Source organism: Lytechinus pictus, unplaced genomic scaffold (assembly GCF_037042905.1).
Source record: "Lytechinus pictus isolate F3 Inbred unplaced genomic scaffold, Lp3.0 scaffold_20, whole genome shotgun sequence".
Classification (NCBI taxonomy): Eukaryota; Metazoa; Echinodermata; class Echinoidea; order Temnopleuroida; family Toxopneustidae; genus Lytechinus; species Lytechinus pictus.
In genome coordinates, this window is record NW_026974141.1 from 1,454,202 (window position 1) to 1,473,222 (window position 19,021).

Below are 19,021 nucleotides of genomic sequence, written 5' to 3' on the forward strand. Positions count from 1 at the left end.
TGAAGAGCTGGGGGTTAAAAATAAGATGACCTAACTATACTTTTTTTTGCCATCAATCGCTTCTTTGTTTCCAATATACAGATTGCGTTCGCCCCTTCCTCCACCTCGAAAGATAAACATGTTCGCAATATATATTTCATATGGCTCCTAATGATCATGATAATGATTGTAAACGTTAATGAGGATAGTTTTTTTTTACACCATTCGCTCTCATGTGCATACCATCCTTACTGAAAGTAAATAGCAAAATATTATTATTGAGTACCTGACATCTACTTGCCGTAATCATGGTTCTGGTATGTTTCCCGTTAAGTTAATTCAAGAGGCAAAACTATGAAACACCCCCCCCCCCTCAAAAAAGAGGGGTTCTGTTCCGACTAAAATTTTCTTATTGTTAGTTTTATCATGACTTTATTGTTGTCGATTGCTCGTTCATTCTTTGGAACCAATTGTCCAATCAAGTTCTATTATAGGGCATGATGGCTACGTGTTTGGAATTTCCATACATTCCGTTTCGCTATGCCCTGTTGCTATTGCACAAAGCCTCTGGCAAGCTGTTAGAGCGTAAAGTATTATCAAGAAAATTTGTTTGAACTCTGAATCTGATTTAACAAGCCTTTAGATCGGATTAAGCATTGGGGCGATCGCCCGCTTCCAGCTTTTTCAAGAGAAAATATTCCTGGAATTTGAAAGGTCATTTTGAAGAAAGGTATGTTCAATTCAACTGTGATCAAAACAATGTAATTTGCACAAGAATACATTTCATTGAACCATTTCTTGGGGTGAACCATAGTTTTACCAAAGGGTAATATTTTAGGCTTGGGGAATGGAGGGGGGAAAATGCTCAGGAAATAAATGTGCTAATAGTTTTTAAATAGATGTAATGCAAAAAAGACTTCTTTTTTTCTTTCATAGTTAGATTACAGAAAAAAAATTATGTTAAGTAAGTTCCATTTCGTCAGAGTAAGGAATCTGGACCGAGATGGGATGATTAGAGGACATCATAATGAACAGTTTCATTGAACGACCCCTTTTCTCAATAATAAAGAGGTCTTATTTTGCATATCACGTGAACATGATGCGACGATGCATGCAAAAAAATATTCCAATCATTATACATGCGGTCCGGAGTTGCAACGTTTCAAGTCGAAGTCCAGGCAGCTAGCTCCTTTGCGTTGAGAAATCATTTATTTGGTGATTAATCTGTCCTCTTGACAACCCAGTTATTTTCCTCAACTTTGAAAGGTAAGCTAAACAAACACATTATAAGATTGTTGTTTGTTCATTTTTATTCATGATTGCCATTGAATTTTTTTTGTCTTATTCTATTTCTTCCCATCTTTGTTCCTTTTCATAATCATTTTATCTTTACTACTTTACTACTTGAAATAAAACCAAGAAACTCATCAGATCAAAAGGAGATATTGATCGTATTTAACTCTCTCAAGTTTGTACTCCTGGACGTGGACGATTTTTAATGACTTTTGTTGTTTCACTTTTTTTTCTTTTTAATAATTGGACTCCTGAATTTTTTCTCTTTTTTTGTAATTAAACTTTTCTTTTTCTTTTAATGTTTTAAGACTTTGTATTTAATGTTATGTATAGATTGTAACCTTGTAGTAAAGACAAACATTATTACATGTCCATTTTGTAGAGACTTTAACAATGGCATTCACATTCACTCATGTGACATTCATAATACATGCCAATGTCCTTTTCCTAGATGTATCCATTCTGTTTTTCCTTATTTTGAGATAAATGATGATGAATTTATTAATATGCATCATTATGATAACAATCATCTTTATAGTAATCAAGATTTGAATGAATTATATAATACTTTTAATGCAAATGAAGACAATGAATTTGAGTTAGATACTGATTTTAACTGTAAATATTTCTCAGATGATCAATTTGTAGATAGTTTTAAATATATAAATAGTAGTTTTAGTATTTTACATTTCAACTCTCGTAGTTTAAGTAAAAACTTTGATGCAATATCAGAATACTTATCCACTTTATCTTTTAACTTTTCTGTATATGGTTTTTCAGAAACCTGGATTAATAGCAATACCCCTCTCTTATTCAACATAGATGGTTATACATTTGTTAATTCTGATCGTTGTCAAGGGAAAGGAGGAGGAGTAGCTTTATTGATTTCTGATTCCTTAAATTATGTTGTTCGGACAGATTTAATAAGTTGTTCACAATGTTACGAATCACTTTTTATTGAAATATCATTTCAACATACTAAAAATATTATTGTAGGTATTGTTTATAGAAAACCCTCCTCAAACATACTTGAGTTTACTGAATATTTTGAAGATTGTTTAAAAAAAATAAATTCTGAATGTAAGCATGCATACTTAATGGGGGACTTTAACATTGATCTTATGAAATATTCTAATTATGGTCCTGTTAATCAATTTTTAAGTGTTATTTATGCCAACAGTTTCTTGCCTCTTATTAATAAACCATCTAGAATTACTCAATCTTCCTTTTCCCTAATTGACAATATTCTTACTAATAATTTCAACTCCAATATTTCATCTGGTTTATTAGTAAATGATATTTCTGATCACTTCCCGGTTTTCCAAATTTCTAAAAAATACAATTTGATTAAACAAGATTTTATATATTCATGCCAAAACATAAATGAAAACACAATCAATCTTTTCAAAGAAAAACTTGCCATTGCTAATTGGGATGATATATTATTCTGTGAAAACACTGAAATTGTTTATAATAAATTTTTTATGAAATTCAGTAACTTATATAACAATATCTTTCAAAAAGCTTCAAGATCCAAAGAAAAAAGAAAAGCAAAGAAACCATGGATTGATTTGACACTGTTAAAACAGATGAGGAAAAGGAATAGACTATTTAAAAAATATCGTGAAAATCCTAATGAGATTTCTAAGAAAAAATATGTGAAAATACGTAATTTTGTAAATACAGCACTAAAGAATGCTCGTAAAAGATTTTACGAACAAAAGTTTAAAGAGTCTAGTGGTAATTTGAAAAAGACATGGATCATTATTAAAGAAGTACTTGGAAACAAAAAGAAAAAGCTGCCTAACTATATAAATGTTAATGGTAATAATGTTCACGGGGATAAGAATATAGGAAACAGTTTTAATGATTTTTTTGTGAAGATTGGATTGAAGATAAATGAATCTGGAAATTGCTTAGATAATAATGATTATGCCAAATTCTTGCCACAGGAATGTATGAAATCTTTATTTTTTAAACCTATCACTGAGAATGAAATACTTGATATTGTTAAAAAAATGAAAAATAGTAGAAGCTGTGGAATCGATAGTATAAGTCCCATAGTCATTAAAAAAACAATTATACTCATTTCTAAACCATTATGTCACATATTTAACTTGTCATTATCATCTGGTATAGTTCCTTCCAAATTGAAAATTTCCAAAGTGATTCCTGTATATAAAAAAAATGATTTACATGATATTTCTAACTATCGTCCAATTTCTTTGCTCCCATTTTTCTCAAAAATTCTTGAGAGAACTGTATATAATCGATTATATGATTTTCTATGTATCAATTCTCTCTTAAATGATAATCAGTTTGGTTTTTTAAAAAATGTATCAACTGAAATGGCAGTTATCAATTTACATGATTATATAATTAACTCATTGAATAAGAAGCACCATACAATTGGAATATTTTTAGATCTCAGTAAAGCTTTTGATTGCATTGATTTTACTATTTTATTACGTAAGTTACAGTACTATGGAATAAGGGGTCTTCCGCTGCTCTGGTTCAAAAGTTACTTATCAAACCGATTACAATATGTTTTTTATAACAATGTTTTATCTGAACCTTTGAATGTTTTGTGTGGCGTGCCCCAGGGATCAATCCTTGGGCCGCTATTATTTTTAATATTCATAAATGACCTACCGAACTGTACAAATAAATTAAAGTTTCTACTTTTTGCGGATGATACCAACATATTAATTTCTGATGATTCAATACTATCTTTAAATAATGTTATAAACACTGAGCTAAAAAACGTAACTGACTGGTTTCATTCTAATAAACTATCTTTAAATATGGATAAATCAAATTATATATATTTCTCTCTCAATAATACTTCTCAAAATACTTCAGATTTTTTACATATCAAAATGAACAATCATAATATTAAGCGTGTAGCTCATTTAAAATTTCTAGGTGTCATAATTGATGAAAAACTTTCATGGAAAAATCACATTTTAGATATCACAAACAAAATTTCAAAAAACGTTGGTATCATCCGCAAACTCAGCATATTTTTACCCCAAAATATTCTTTTTACTCTGTATAATACTCTTATATTACCCTATATATCTTATTGCAATGTAGTATGGGCTAACACATATCCAACTAAATTGAACCCAATATATATGTTACAAAAAAAGATAATTCGCATATGTACATTCTCATCTAGATTAGCCCATTCAAAAGAATTATTTATCAAATTCAATATTCTTACTGTATTTCAACTGAATTCATATCACTGTGCAATATTACTTTTCAAACATAAACACAATATACTTCATGAATCATTATCTTCGATGCTTATTGTAAATTCATCTGTGCATGATTATAACACAAGAAATAAAAATAAATATCATTTGTGGACTGTTAATAAAAATTATGTATCATTTTCATTTAGACATCATGCACCAGTCGTGTGGAATAATCTCCCCATTGCAATAAAGTCTCTCAACTCAATGTATGCTTTCAAAAGAAAATTGAAATTATATTTAATCACTAGTACTTAAATTCTGTCTTTACTGCACTGCCTGTTATTGTTTTGGGTTTGTGCGGTCTTTGTATCTTGTTGTGTTCTGCTTTGTTTTCATTATAAAATTATATGCCCATTACCTATTCATAAATTTTCTTTATTAAATATGATTTATAAATTGATTTAATCTAATTCTATACTATGTTATCAAGGGTGGTTATCCAGACAATTCCTTTTGGTTTTTTATGACCGCCCTATTCCAATAATGATGTGTTCTTTTTATATCATATATCGTATTTTAATATTATATTTAAAAATTTTCACTGCTCAAGTTTTCTTTTTACGCAATTGTATGATATGTGTAAGTTTTATTGGAATTGAATAAATGAATTGAATTGAATTGAATCCTTTATACATGTCCATATCTTAAATCTAAATCAAATGCTCTGCTATGCAGAATGAAAACAATTGCATTTTATTGTATTTCTCCCCCCCCCCCTTTGTCATAATCTTATTTTTACTACATATGTGTCGTCGCTCTTCTTCATTTATATATCTTTTAACCAGAAACAAAGATCAAATCAAAGATTTTATTATTTTCTGATTCTGTATTCATTATCATACTTTATTAACTTTTTATTTATCGATTTTAAATCAGAAAAAAATACCCAAACGCTCTGCTTTGAAAGGAAAGGCTCTTATACCTTCCCTATTTCTTCTCTCTATCACAATCACAATATTTTCCTATACATGTATTTTTTTTACCTTTTTTCTTGGTTTGCAGATCATAAATTAGAATCAAGATGCCCGCCAAATGCTCTGCAATGAAGGGGGACAAATGGATCCTGTCCTTTCTATTTCTTTTTTTTCATAGTCCTATTCTACTTTTAGTACTTTGATAATTTCCTTCAATCAAAATGACCGCAAAATGCTCTGCTATGAAGAAGGGAATCGATTCATTCTTTCATCTGCTCTATATATGTATTTTTGTTGTTCATTTTCTTTACTCATGCTACTGTTACTATTTCATATAGGCCTATGTGTCTTTGATTTAAAATGTATGTTTGACATTGAAAATAAAGATTGAAATTGAAATTGAATTATTGCCTTTTCGTATTCTTCCTTTTTTATTCATTATTATAATATCTTACTATTTTGGTAATTTTCTTTGATTTACAAATCTGAAATCAGTCACCATGCCGGCTAAGGATGTGAAATTATTTGTTTAGTTCTATGCTTTTTTCTCATGCAATCATTCTATTTTACTCATTCAAATATTTTTCTTGATTTGCAAACCTTCAATCTGTATTAACATGCCCGTCAAAGGTTCTGTTTAAAAGGGCGATAAGTTCTGAATTGTCTTATTTTTTTCTATTTTCCCGGTTATTCTCTTATTTTGAATATAAAAATTATTCATAATCATATTCTCTCTATTTTGTTCTTGATTTGAAGATCATACCAGAATCAAAATGCCCGCCAAAGGCTCTGCTATGAAGGGAGAAAAAAAGGCTGTCAAGTCGTCCAAGGCGATGGGATCCCGAACAGGGGACAAGAAGAGAAGGCGAAGGAGGATGGAGTCATACAACATCTACATCTACAAAGTCCTCAAACAAGTAAATTATACATCTCCTTAATCTCTGTACCCTATCTCTCTTTGTCTCCATCTCTTCATTTGATTCCCGTCATACCTTTTTCATTTCATCACTTCTTTGTCTCCCAGCCCCCCCCCCCCGGCATTGGCGGAAATCATCCAAAAAGTAAGGTCATCTCGTCCAAAAATACATGTTTTTTTTCCAATTTGAATGTATTTCTTGCCATAAAAGACCAAAAATAATATTGGGGACATTTGATATTGTGTCCCCTACTATTTTAAGTAGGGAGACACGTCTCCCTGGGATTTCCGCCCATATGTCTCTCATTCTTCTCTCGTCCCTTTTTAAACTTAAAAAGCAGACATTTCTTTTTTCAGCAATTTTTTTTTTTCGGGGATATCATCCCCCTCAAAGTAAACACCGACCGCCCCCTGATGCACGCTGATTGCAGTGTAAACAATGTATTGTTTGTAAAATATTTAAAACTAATGCTCCGAATGCATCTGGGCAACTATTATGCATTATATAGGCCTATCTATTTTATTTTCTTTTAATCAAATGTCCATATTCTTGAATATTTGAGGTCAGAAAATGTAAACAGGTTTTAATATCTGAATAAAATCAAAACGGAAAATCAACAGCCAATATAACTACATTCATTTTAATAATTTTTTTCCACTGGCCTGGGGTCCGTTTCCTAAAGGGTACATGGTAACTTTGACATTTCTGGTAACTACCATGGTAACGGGGCTAGGCAGCCAATCACAATCAAGGATTCCATTGTAACGGGGCTAGGCAGCCAATCACAATCGAGGATTCTATGGTACTAACGGTTATTGGAAAATTGGCCATTGTTATAATGGCAAACTTACAAGAGGTTTTGTGGCTCAGTGGATAAGTCTCCGGACTTTGAACCACAAGGTCCAGTGTTCAAATCCCACCGCAGCGCTAGCGTCCTCTGGCAAGGCGTTTATCTACATTTGCCACTCTCCACTCAGGTGTTGCAAATGGGTACCCAGCAGAAAGGAATTCCTTGCATGCTCGAGCACCCGATCAGGGTAGCCGTGCTAAAGTATAGGGTTAATAGTACGCAGCGCTTAGAAATATTTGTAGTAAGCGCTATAGAAATGGGGCATATTATCATAACCATAAGTCTTTATGAAAAGGGCCCTTGGCGTGATTTGACAAAATTAATTCAAAGAAATTGAAACGAATTTTTCTTTTCTTGTAATCCAGGTTCACCCCGATACTGGTATATCAAGCAAAGCCATGTCAATCATGAACAGCTTTGTTAATGATATCTTTGAAAGGATTGCAGCGGAAGCCTCGAGGTTGGCTCAGTACAACAAGAAAAGCACCATCAGCAGTAGGGAGGTGAGTTAACAAACCACTGTGGTGATGGTGAATGGTGGTGGTGATAGTGGTGGTGGTGGTGATGACGATGATGATGATGATGATGGTGGTGGTGGTGATGATGATATTGATGATGATGGTGGCGGTGGTGGTGGTGATGATGGTGATGGTGATGAAGATGATGATGATGATGGTGGTGGTGGTGGTGGCAGTGGCGGTGGTGGTGATGGTGATGGTGGTGGTGGTGGTGATGATGATGAATGATGATGGTGGTGGTGGTGGTGGTGGTGGTGGTGAGGGTGATAGTGATTCTGTAGGTGATGATGATGATGATGATGATGGTGATAATGACGATGATGATGATGATGATGAATATGATGACTATGATGATGGTGGTGGTGGTGGTGGTGGAGGTGGTGATGAAGACAATAATACCGATGGTAATGACGATGACAGTGATGATTGATGATGACAATGATGGTGGTGGTGATGATGGTGATAGTGAAGATGAAGAGCATAGTATGATTGTTATAAGGTGGTGACATGATGGAGACGTTTAAGAGGATGGGGTGATGCCATGATATAATGGGAGATGATGATGATATTGACGGTAGTCATGGTGATTCGTTGGTAGTCTTCAGTCCCATTGTATATTTATATTATTTTTAATGTACCCCCCCACCCCTTCCCTCTACAGGTACAAACAGCTGTTCGCCTCCTACTTCCCGGGGAACTGGCCAAACACGCCGTATCAGAGGGCACCAAAGCGGTTACCAAGTACACCACGTCGCGGTAGAGATGCGGTCATTTCGAACAGCTCCGGTCGCCACCGAAGTCAGAAAAATGGTTGAACCCATATGGAATGAATCGCTGAGGCATTAACCGAGATAAAAACATGCTGCATCTATCAACTAATCTTTTTGGTGATCAATCATTTGGACGATTAGTATCGTGAAATATTAAAAGATCGTGTCACTTGAGCTAGTTGTTGAAATTACATCACATGCTGATATGTCGGGATCTGAGCAACGCTTGTCTTTCATTGTTCCATCTTTTGATCGAATTTCTTTGTTTGTCGAATGATTTCGGTTTATAGTCAAGGATATACATTAAGTACGCCATCTTGATATTTTTTAATGTTTGAGATTCATTTGTAGAAATAAAGTAATATTGAAAAACAATATGCATTTTGTAGGGCGGGGGAAGGGGTCCGTAATAAAATCCTACAGAATAACACAATTTTAGTTATTGGCATAACAGACACTTATCACATGCAAGTTTGGGGCCAAAGAAAACGATAGAACTATATCAGAGAATGATTCAGTCTCTTGTCCTTCACCGGGTAGATATGTTTAATTAAAACTTCCTGCTGAGTAATTATCACAATATAACTTACTAGTGTATTCGTTTTCTGAGATTAATACCATACGAAGTTCGGAATTTAAGAACGATGTTTAGTTAAGATTTTGAAAGATTAAGCCCCACCCTCCCAAAAAAAAAGATCATTTGAGTTAACAGAGAAAACCAGAAAACATACTTGTAGCACTGAAAATGCTATGACAATTGGATATAAAATACGAAATTATTGGCATTTTAAAGTTTAGTTTTTCCATCACTGTATAGGCCTATTAATATATAAAATATCGAATGTTCATTATGAAATAGTGTTTTCACATTTTCCATTAGGAATCGAGCTTGAATTTAAGAGAGGGTGGGAAATGGGTAAAAAATATATATATCACATTCATTTAATGGAATAGAAATGAAAAATGTGACGTCATCGGTTTCCTCACTTACATACCTTCCATGAGATAAGCATATAACTGTCTCGAGAAATAACCCCCCCCCCTCAAGATAAAAAAATCAAACTGTTCATATTTGTTTCATTCGATTTTCTCGGAAAGTTCAATGTTATGATTCTTCGATTTTCTCTATTAGTGGATGGACATGCCCTTCAATGCAGCTGTGATCATATTCTGGGGGGGGGGAAATCAGTTTATTATTTTTTTACTTGTTTGTTTATCTTCCAATTGTATCTGATATTAATCCTGCGCAGAGACCAGTTCAGTCGTCGTTTACTGCTTTATCGACCATTTTCACAATAATTTAGCATGTCTGAATCACGTGACAAAATCAAAGTGTTTAGATACATAGTAAAATAGAGAAATTGCATTCATTTGATATAAACGATGATCTTCAGTAGATGTTGAAACATTTTAAAGTATGGATCGACATTGCAAACGTTGCTCAAAGGAGTACCCCAAACTATTGCAAAATCCTCGAACGGGACCGTTGTACAAGACGAGACCCTTCCTAATGAAAATTCTGTTATGTCACTATAATTTGTAAAATTTAGCTTTATGACTAAAATCACGATTATAGGATCAAGTTACTGAGTAGTGTATAATTCAAGTCTGAAAATTATCGGACACTTTCCCATAATCATTCCCGTTTAATGAGAAATAAATGCATGGATGGTATCAAAAGCATAACAAATTTATGATTTAAAAGCAACTAAGATGATACCTAATGCAGAACACGAATCATCACTTGAATGGCATGGGGCTCAGAATTCCAATGATTTTTCCCTTAGTAGTTTCTAAGATATATGGATACTTTTTAATAAGTTGTAGACTATAGATGTATCGTTTAGTATGTGTATATATTTGAGAAAAAAAAACTTTAAAAAATCGGATGTTTATGTGTGAAATTGTTCAGTTATCGGGTGTTTCTGTTTTGTGGAGTTGATTTTCATTTCTGTTAAATAAATGCTCTTTGGCTTAATCTCTTCGATATTACTCGTTTTTATTATGTTGAGCATTGTGTTAAGAGAAACATTACTGTAATATAACAAATACGACCTATAACGTCAGGGTGGGATGAGGTTGGTAGGGGCTAGAGGGACGGCGCCGGAGGGCTGGCCGCCCCTCTTTTTTTCAAGTTGTGCGCAAAAGAAAAACAAAGAGTCGACATTAAGATGGAGAAAATGAAAGAAGTGAGTAAAAAGAAGACGTCTCCGCTGTGTGCCCATATAGTTCCTTATATTTAAATTTATGTGTACCTAAAATCGTCCTGCCCCTTCACACTTAAAATGTTGGGCAACATACTGTCCACACAACAATTGGTTAAAAGATTAATCCAACTCTGTGTAGTTTTCAACCAATGCTGTGGTATTTTTCACCCAAAGCACACATTATTGGTTTACAGAATGGGATAAAGTTTTAACCAATGTGTGGACAGTATGTTGCCCAACATTAGTAAGAGTGTTGTCAAAATATTCTGGCGCCGCCCCTGATACCCCACCCACTCTCCCGAAGACATTTTTGTTGTCCTTGACTCTCATCAAGTAATTTGTATGCCCATTTGATACACGACTTAATGTTACAAGTCCTGTGCATTTGAGACCAAATTTATGATGCCCGGATATGTGGTTGAAGAATTACGCAGCATTACCTATAGTAAGTGCATATCTGACCCAAATTGCTGAAAAACGTGATTTTGTGTACAAATCAATTTTAATCGAGTTTTCTCATCTTATTTCTAAAGATATCATTCTTATTTTCATCAGCTGAAATTGATCGATTTTAACCAGGGGCGGATCCAGGTTTTTCCTAAAGGAGGGCACATTTTCCCTATGAAAATTTGACAAGGAAAATTTTTTAAAAAGGTCCTCAATTTCAAAAGGGGGTGGGCATACTTAGGTAAAAAAGGTATATTTACATTACACATTTTTTTATTATGGCTCTCAAGGGGGGGGGGGGGGGGGGCACGGACCGGCTGTGCCCCCCCCCCTGGATCCGCAACTGATTTTTAACATAATTATGCTTTATAAAAAGTTTCTATTTTGAATTTGGGCATAAGAAAAAAAATTGAAATACAAAAGAAATTAATAAAACAATAAAATACATAAAAAACAATTTTCAAACCATAACTTTTTTTTCATTTGTAATTGTTAGCGATGGTATAAAGAATATTGACACCAAAAAGGAGCTTTATTTAGTGAATTAGAGCAAACACCCCAAAAAGCCCAGCCTGGTTAGGGTTAAATGTTTTGCTTATTTCTATTAAATGGCCATCCTGGTCAGTATATATGCAAATGAAGGAGCCGATGATATCACATACACAGTTTAAGTAACACTTGTTTAATGATTACTGAAAAGTTTATAATGCAGCCTTGTAGAAATGTTTTAACAGCGTGTGCACTTCCAACTATCTATTTTGTATTTCATTATATGATAAGCACTGGCGGATCTAAGGGAGGGGGGGGGGGCAAAGCCGGCCCGTGCCTCCCCCTTGAGAGGCACAGTTAAAATTTGTAATGCAAAAATGCCGTTAAAACAGAAGTGTGCCCCCCCCCTTCGAAAGTGAATACTTTTTTTGTCAAATTTTTTCGTGGGCGAAATGTCATCTTTTATTTATTTATATATTTTTTTGCTTGTCAAATTCTTTCGTGGACGAAATGTCCTTATTTTTTATAAAACTTTTTTTCTTTTTCGTTTCAAAATTTTCCTCGGGAAAATGTATCCCCCCCCCCTTTGGAAAATCATGGATCCGCCCTGATAATAAAGGAATCCAAACAATATCTACAAATCTTATTTTTTTAATCCTTCGTTCCCTGAGGAAACAAACTGGTACACAAGGGAAGAAATATTCAACTTTATGATCAAAAGAAAGTTTGTGATACTAATTGATAATAATTTAATTCATGGCCCTCGCACTAAGAACCGATATGGTGATCGTGCATTTTCTGTAATTGCTCCCACCCTCTGGAATAAACTCCCAAAACATATCCAAAATGCTCCCTCCGTGGAAATTTTCAAATCGTCACTTAAAACTCACCTTTTCTCATAACTTGTTTTCTTTTTCTTTTTTCTTTTTTAATGGATTGACTGTATATTATTATAATCTGCCAACCTGTGCGCTTTGAAACACCAGTATAAAGCGCCCTACAAATGTTATTATTATTATTATTATTATACTATTTTCTCTCATTTGCTCTGTTCATGATGGGCATAATCCTTGTTTGTGCCAATAAGCATAAATCAAACATGTCACAGCCTTTTCTTAACACAGAAGAATAATAACAATATCAAGACATTTTCAGGATTCATGGCAAACTTTATTACTCTCGTTGAAGGGAAATATACCGACTTCACACAAGAAAGAAAAATTCCCAAAGAAAGAAGTTCAGTAGAACAGCATAACAACTGATTAAAAGGACAATTGTTCTCGCTACAAATCAAAGTTATTCACACCTAAATTTAGAACTCTCAAATATCTTTGTAAAAAAAAACATCATTTGAGATAACCGCAAGAATGGAAATTTACCCTCCATCATAGGCCTATTGTTACGGAACGGTGTTAAAATTACAATATAACAAGGTAAATTATGCCTTTTATTCAGTATTGCCTTGTTTGATACAGATGATAAACGTTGCAGACATATATTGGTGCTTTATATGGATGAACAAGCAAATGCGTGAATACTGAGATGAATGAACGAAAGTGTGAACATGTTACGAATAGACGAAATCGATGGAGATTGTAAAAAATACGAATTTCTTCCATACGTTAGATAAACGGAGTTACCATGGTTACGGTGAATATAAGATAGAAATATATCGGACAATTTCTTTCACGTTATTGCATGAACCAACAATGTACTTAACGTTATATCACTACCAATTACGTCACAATTCAAAGTATATATTAAACATCAGATACATTAGTATGTACAGTATACATGGGATAATAATAATATCGAAAGGAAACATTCAAAATTGATTAAACTAGTTCATCACATCTGGCTTTGTCATATTATATATTGTAGTATACCACTCACACGATCAAAGATTTAATCTACACAACACTTCAAAAATAAAACAAAATGAAAAAAGAAGATTGAATTTAAAGCACTGCACGCACAGTTACAACTACGATCAACGATTGCCTCATGTGCTAAAAATGCAAGATAATTACAATTTTTTACTAAAACGGGGTGTATCATGCATCATATATCACACTGGTATGTGCAAGCTAGTGGGAAAATGGGTATAATTACTATCATTATCATTATTATTACTATTCAAGACGTTTTTGGCAATACGTCTTTGAGAGCAGAAAAATATAACTTGATTTGGTTTGAATAATACAAATATTTTTTTCCTTCCGATCTGCAGGGAAGGGTGAAATTATGAAAAGTAGTATGGTAGAGATATCTGAATTATTAACCAACATCAAGCCCCACCCCACCATCTCAATACAGAAAGGGGACAAGATTGTAAGTCACATGACTTTATGACCTCATAATAATTGGGAGAGGTGATGGTGAAGAGCAAAATAAAGAATTTTTTTGTCAAAGTAATTCTTATGTCACCTCCCTCCCCCTTCTTTTACATTCTCCAAATTGAATTGTGCCAAATAAAAAAACTCATCATCATGGCGACCAGGCAATAAACAATGATATTGACCAATCATGGATGCAATAAACAATGCTATTGACCTATCATGGATGCAATATGCAATGCTATTGAGCCAGTCATGGATGCCATCTTGATGCACTATATCCCGGGCAGACCCGATTTCCATTTGAACCAATACAAACATAAACAGTCTCAAGGATCTAATGTAATCATAAGTCCCCTAATGAATGCATTTTAATTTGATGACATCTTGATGGTATTCATTTTGATGGTATACATCTTGAAGGTGTTCCATTTGATGGTTTTCATTTTGATGGCCATTTTGATGGTATTCATTTCGATGGTATTCATTTTGATGGTATTCATTTTGATGGTATTCATTTCGATGGTATTCATTTTGATGGCCATTTTGATGGAATTCATTTTGATAGCATTTCACTGTCAGTACTCAAAACGAATCCTGAATATTTCCAAATCTGGAGGCATGAGTTTGTTTCCTGCAGATATCAAAAATTGTGTTATTGGTTGGCAGAAGTTAACAGAACTGGAATTGAGACGAATTTCTATATCTTGTGTTTTGTCATACAAATCTGCTATAATATATGAAAAAAAGAGATATATCAGCTGGAAAATGATTAATTTCAACATCATCCAGTGGTTTCTACAAGCCCTAATATTAATAAAACAAATGGGACCTATTAAACCAGAATTTTGTACAACAAACATTGTACCAAATTTCTTGGAAACACTTCAAATAGGGACAAAAAATACCTCCACTGCGTCACTGAGAGATTTTTAGAAATTAAAAGAAAACTAACTTGCCAACCTGCCGTAATATTTAAAAAAAACTTTGCATATTCTATGCCGATTGTTTTTTCGACCAATCTTGAAGAAGCAAAGCCGCACTTACACCATATAAAGGTCGGCTTACAAAAGGAGACAGAAACCACTAAAGAATGCTGGAACAAACCGCGATTGAGAGATATGAATTGAACTGACATTGAATGCCGTTGCAACCAAGAATAGAACAATGTATGCAATATCTCTCCTCCAGAAGGGCCAACATATCACGATGAACAATTATGATTCTGCATGTTGTTACATATTCTGCAAATTTTTGAGAGGAAAGTCAAGCTGATGTCTAATTGTAATGAATACATGTATGAAATGCAATCAAAATATACACCAATGAATACTTAGATTGTGATTATTGACCATTTGGCACCAACAAATTGGGACTCTTTTACCCCAGGGATGTTGACCAATGTTTTGCATGGTGGGGGCAGAAAGTAAAAATTACCAAATTATAAAACAAAATTTGAATGTTTAATAGTATTTTTATGCCAAGTTAAAGTAGTTTCCAATGTTTTGAAAACTATTATTTGCAGTGAATATTAAAAATTTGGGGGTTTTCAAAGTTGTTAAAATTATTGGGGGACAAATTGAAATTGTTGCCCCCACATTTTCATGGGTCACCCCCCTCTTCCGATGCATCTGCTTCATCTAGATATAAAAAGATTCAAAGGGGTAATCTACAGGTATTATTCACACCAGAAAGATGAATCACTGCAATGGTAATATGTGACTGGGAAAGATACTGTATGATGAGAAGTGAGTTATTTATTTCCAATGCCCTTTAAGTTTCAGACACAATTTACGACATAAAAATGTATGATCTCCCTAGTTCACTTCACGAGTAGTGATATATTGTTTTATCCTACACTTTCAGCACCAAGCACCATTGTACAAAAAAATCACTTATGAGGTGTGCCACTCAATGCTATATTGAATGTGATCTTATAACTTTTCACTATTGACGTATCGGCTCAAAATACCTTATAATAGATGTCATTGCTTAAGAAGTCATATAACTTTTGCTATTACACTCTCAGTCCATATTCCATGATATGAGAGATCTGTATATTCTGGTAAGAAATGTGCAATAGTATGGACTAATGCCCTTTTAGCAAGAAAGACTGGTCATTAGCAAGAACTGTCACTGATGTATCCAAACTGAAATGGAGAGTTTTAGTCTGGATAAGACAGGAGTGACTCCAATTCAAACTCATTCTTGGCATAGCCAACATTGCCACAGTTTCACAACTGATTTCCTTCCAAATTCCTACCATCGTAGGACGTTGTAGACTCTATCCATATGTCATAATGTCTGTCACACGCGATTTCAGATATCAATAATACAGTGAGGAACAGATTGTGTGGTTTCAACTTGAGTGTTGGTGATGGTGCTAAGATAACAGATCAGATCGGCTAACCTAGCACACGCATGAAGTGAGTTGCAAGGAATGCTACCAATCGGGGCAGTGCTATAGGGGACATGGGGCGACCCCCTCTCTAATAATGAGTTTGTTTTGTCAAGTAGGGGAAAAAGAGGAATATTGGTTATATATCTCTGCATAGCCCTTGTAACCAGGTTGAGAATATCAAATAGGACATCTTGCTGTCCCCCATCATATTTGAAACACCTCTTATTTGATTCCCAAATACTGAGTTTTTTTATCATTTGTGAGATTTGATGACAAATAACATTGATCAGATAAGATTTTTATCCACTCAAAAATTTAGTCTAGCAATTACTCTACCTACTGCATCAATATACATACATATGGACTTTTATTGAATATGAATAAATTAAATACTAGTTGATAATTAGGGATTGCATGCAAATATATTGAAAATACTGAACTCTGATCTAGGAAAATAAGGACACCATGCTTTGAAAACTGTATTTACAATGGTAGACACAAAAATACAATTATATATTTGATGCTACACATCCAACACTAAAGATATTATATACAACACAAGTGAATTACTGTTAAATGGACAAAGTACTAAAATAACTTGAAAACATGATGTAACTATTGAAAGGCCACCGACCCTTAGCAAAGTTTTTAATGAAAAACATTATTTATTGCATTTAAAGACCAGAAATAGAATATTGCATGAAAATAATTTAATGGACAATATAGAAGAGAGTACATAAAAATAAATATTAGATAATAACAATTAAATTGCAAACATCTGTTCTGAATTGTGTATGAACGAGCCTCCCACCCCCCCCCCCCAAAAAAAAAAGGAAAGAAAGTATGATCATATGAAAAACAATCAGCACATAGCACATTTCCAATATGCCACCAATCCAACATCTAAAGGCCAAGCATACACAAAAGAAATGAAGGTTAATGAGGCAGAAAGAATATAGAACCAAAAGTTGAATGATTTCTCCAGATTCTTGCCCATGAATAACAAACAGAAAATACTTCACACTTTGAAATGAGATGCTTCGGTGAAATAGAGAGGGGGATGCAGTTATCTGACAACAAAATGAGGACTTCAATATGTCTGTGAAATTTGTAATGTCGTAATATGATAGAATAATATACCACATGGTATAGATATACTGATATTGTAAAGATTTTGAGACTGACCCCATCCCTCCCCCTAAGAAAAATATCTACATCTACATGCCTATACTAGTTCAACACACTAGTCTATTCAATCCTTTCTTTGCAGGGCATGAGTTGTTTGAATGTAACATTACTCGAATTATTAAACTCCTAGCAATAGGTGCAAGTCAGAACCTCTCCGGAAGAAAAAGGGGGTTGCATATGAAAGTTCTGTTTCTTTTCATGTACTCTAACAATATCCCATATGTCAAATACCTGTTCAAAAGAAAATGAAAACATTTTTTTGTGTTCTTTAAAGTACTTCATCATGGCTTAAGGACGATTGTAATAAGCACCACGTTTCAAGAGTTTATAGCTCCCTGGTAAAATCAGATGAATATTCAAAATTACCATTTAGTGATTAGAAATCAATATACAAATATTTCTTTCCCTGAATATGTGTTTTCTGAGATAACAATGCATGCTCCTACTGATAAGTCATCATGCTACAATACTTCTATGTGATATGTTTTGTTTTGAAAAGAATGAAGAGAATTTCTCCATGAAATTAAACACTCAATGCATTTAAACTAAAAAAAAAAAACATTTTAGCTGTCGACTAACTTAATATTAAAAAAATATGGGGAAGGACTAAAATCACAGTCAAAATTCATTACCACAAGATTGCAACTAGCCGATAAAACAAATTAAAAGCAAAGCGTTCTAAAGAATTAGTCTTGAAATTATCTACAAGTATATTCCTTCTAATTAAAAAAAGATAACTTGATTTATCTTGACACACTTTGAATGGAACTAATCCAAATATGAGATACATAATGATCCCATAAATATTTATATCTATGTAAATGATACGAAAACAGGACATCATTCACACATGCAAATAATTCACAAGAATATTTAAAGATACATCCTTGGGGGGGGGGTTCACAAAGATTTAAGTATGACTTAGAGTTGCACTTAAATGCCGGCGCGTCCATGATATGCAACGCGCAATCTTATTGATCAATACACAGGAGTGCGAGTCCTTTTGGCATGATCTGACCAATGCGGTCATGTTTTTTATACCGCAAGCAACTAGGAATTTAAGTCATACTTAAATCTGTGTGAAACACCCCCCCCCCCCCCCCCCCCAGTGAGGCAACTTGTTAAATGTCTGTGTGCCATAACTTTTAGCAGGGATCCCGCCATAAGGATACTGTGCATCTTTTCATAGCAGATTTCTGACAGTCCCTGTTGTTTCATCTATGGTGACTCTGATAATTTGTAATGAAAAGCTGCTCACAGGATCCCTGCGGGAAGGACTTGGCTCTGACTTTGATAAGGTGCCCAACTCCTAACTCCGTTAGATTATTAATTGGTTCCAATTACTCTTATCTTCTATACTATTTGAATGAAAAGTCAACCAAACTATCTCTCTCTTTGTGTATACATTCTTGATTCTAGAAAATCAAAGAGTGCCTTTCGTGAGGGGTT

General features: G+C 33.8%; 1 protein-coding gene across 1 annotated transcript; it reads left to right on the forward strand.

Annotated features, from left to right (window-relative positions):
• Positions 1 to 542: 542 nt before the first annotated feature.
• LOC129282585 (late histone H2B.L4-like) lies at positions 543 to 9,681 on the forward strand. The gene is made up of 4 exons (XM_054918468.2): positions 543 to 1,245; positions 6,206 to 6,366; positions 7,582 to 7,719; positions 8,396 to 9,681. Exons 2-4 carry the CDS (start codon positions 6,223 to 6,225, stop codon positions 8,492 to 8,494), a joined length of 381 nt encoding a protein of 126 aa, XP_054774443.1. The 5' UTR covers positions 543 to 1,245; positions 6,206 to 6,222; the 3' UTR covers positions 8,495 to 9,681.
• The last annotated feature ends 9,340 nt before the right edge of the window (positions 9,682 to 19,021 follow it).

Coding starts and splice junctions, on each gene's coding strand:
- LOC129282585 (XM_054918468.2), top strand. CDS start 6,223: ATGCCCGCCAAAGGCTCTGCTATGAAGGGAGAAAAAAAGGCTGTCAAG. Junction 6,367..7,581: donor TCTACAAAGTCCTCAAACAA/GTAAATTATACA, acceptor CTTGTAATCCAG/GTTCACCCCGATACTGGTAT. Junction 7,720..8,395: donor GCACCATCAGCAGTAGGGAG/GTGAGTTAACAA, acceptor TTCCCTCTACAG/GTACAAACAGCTGTTCGCCT.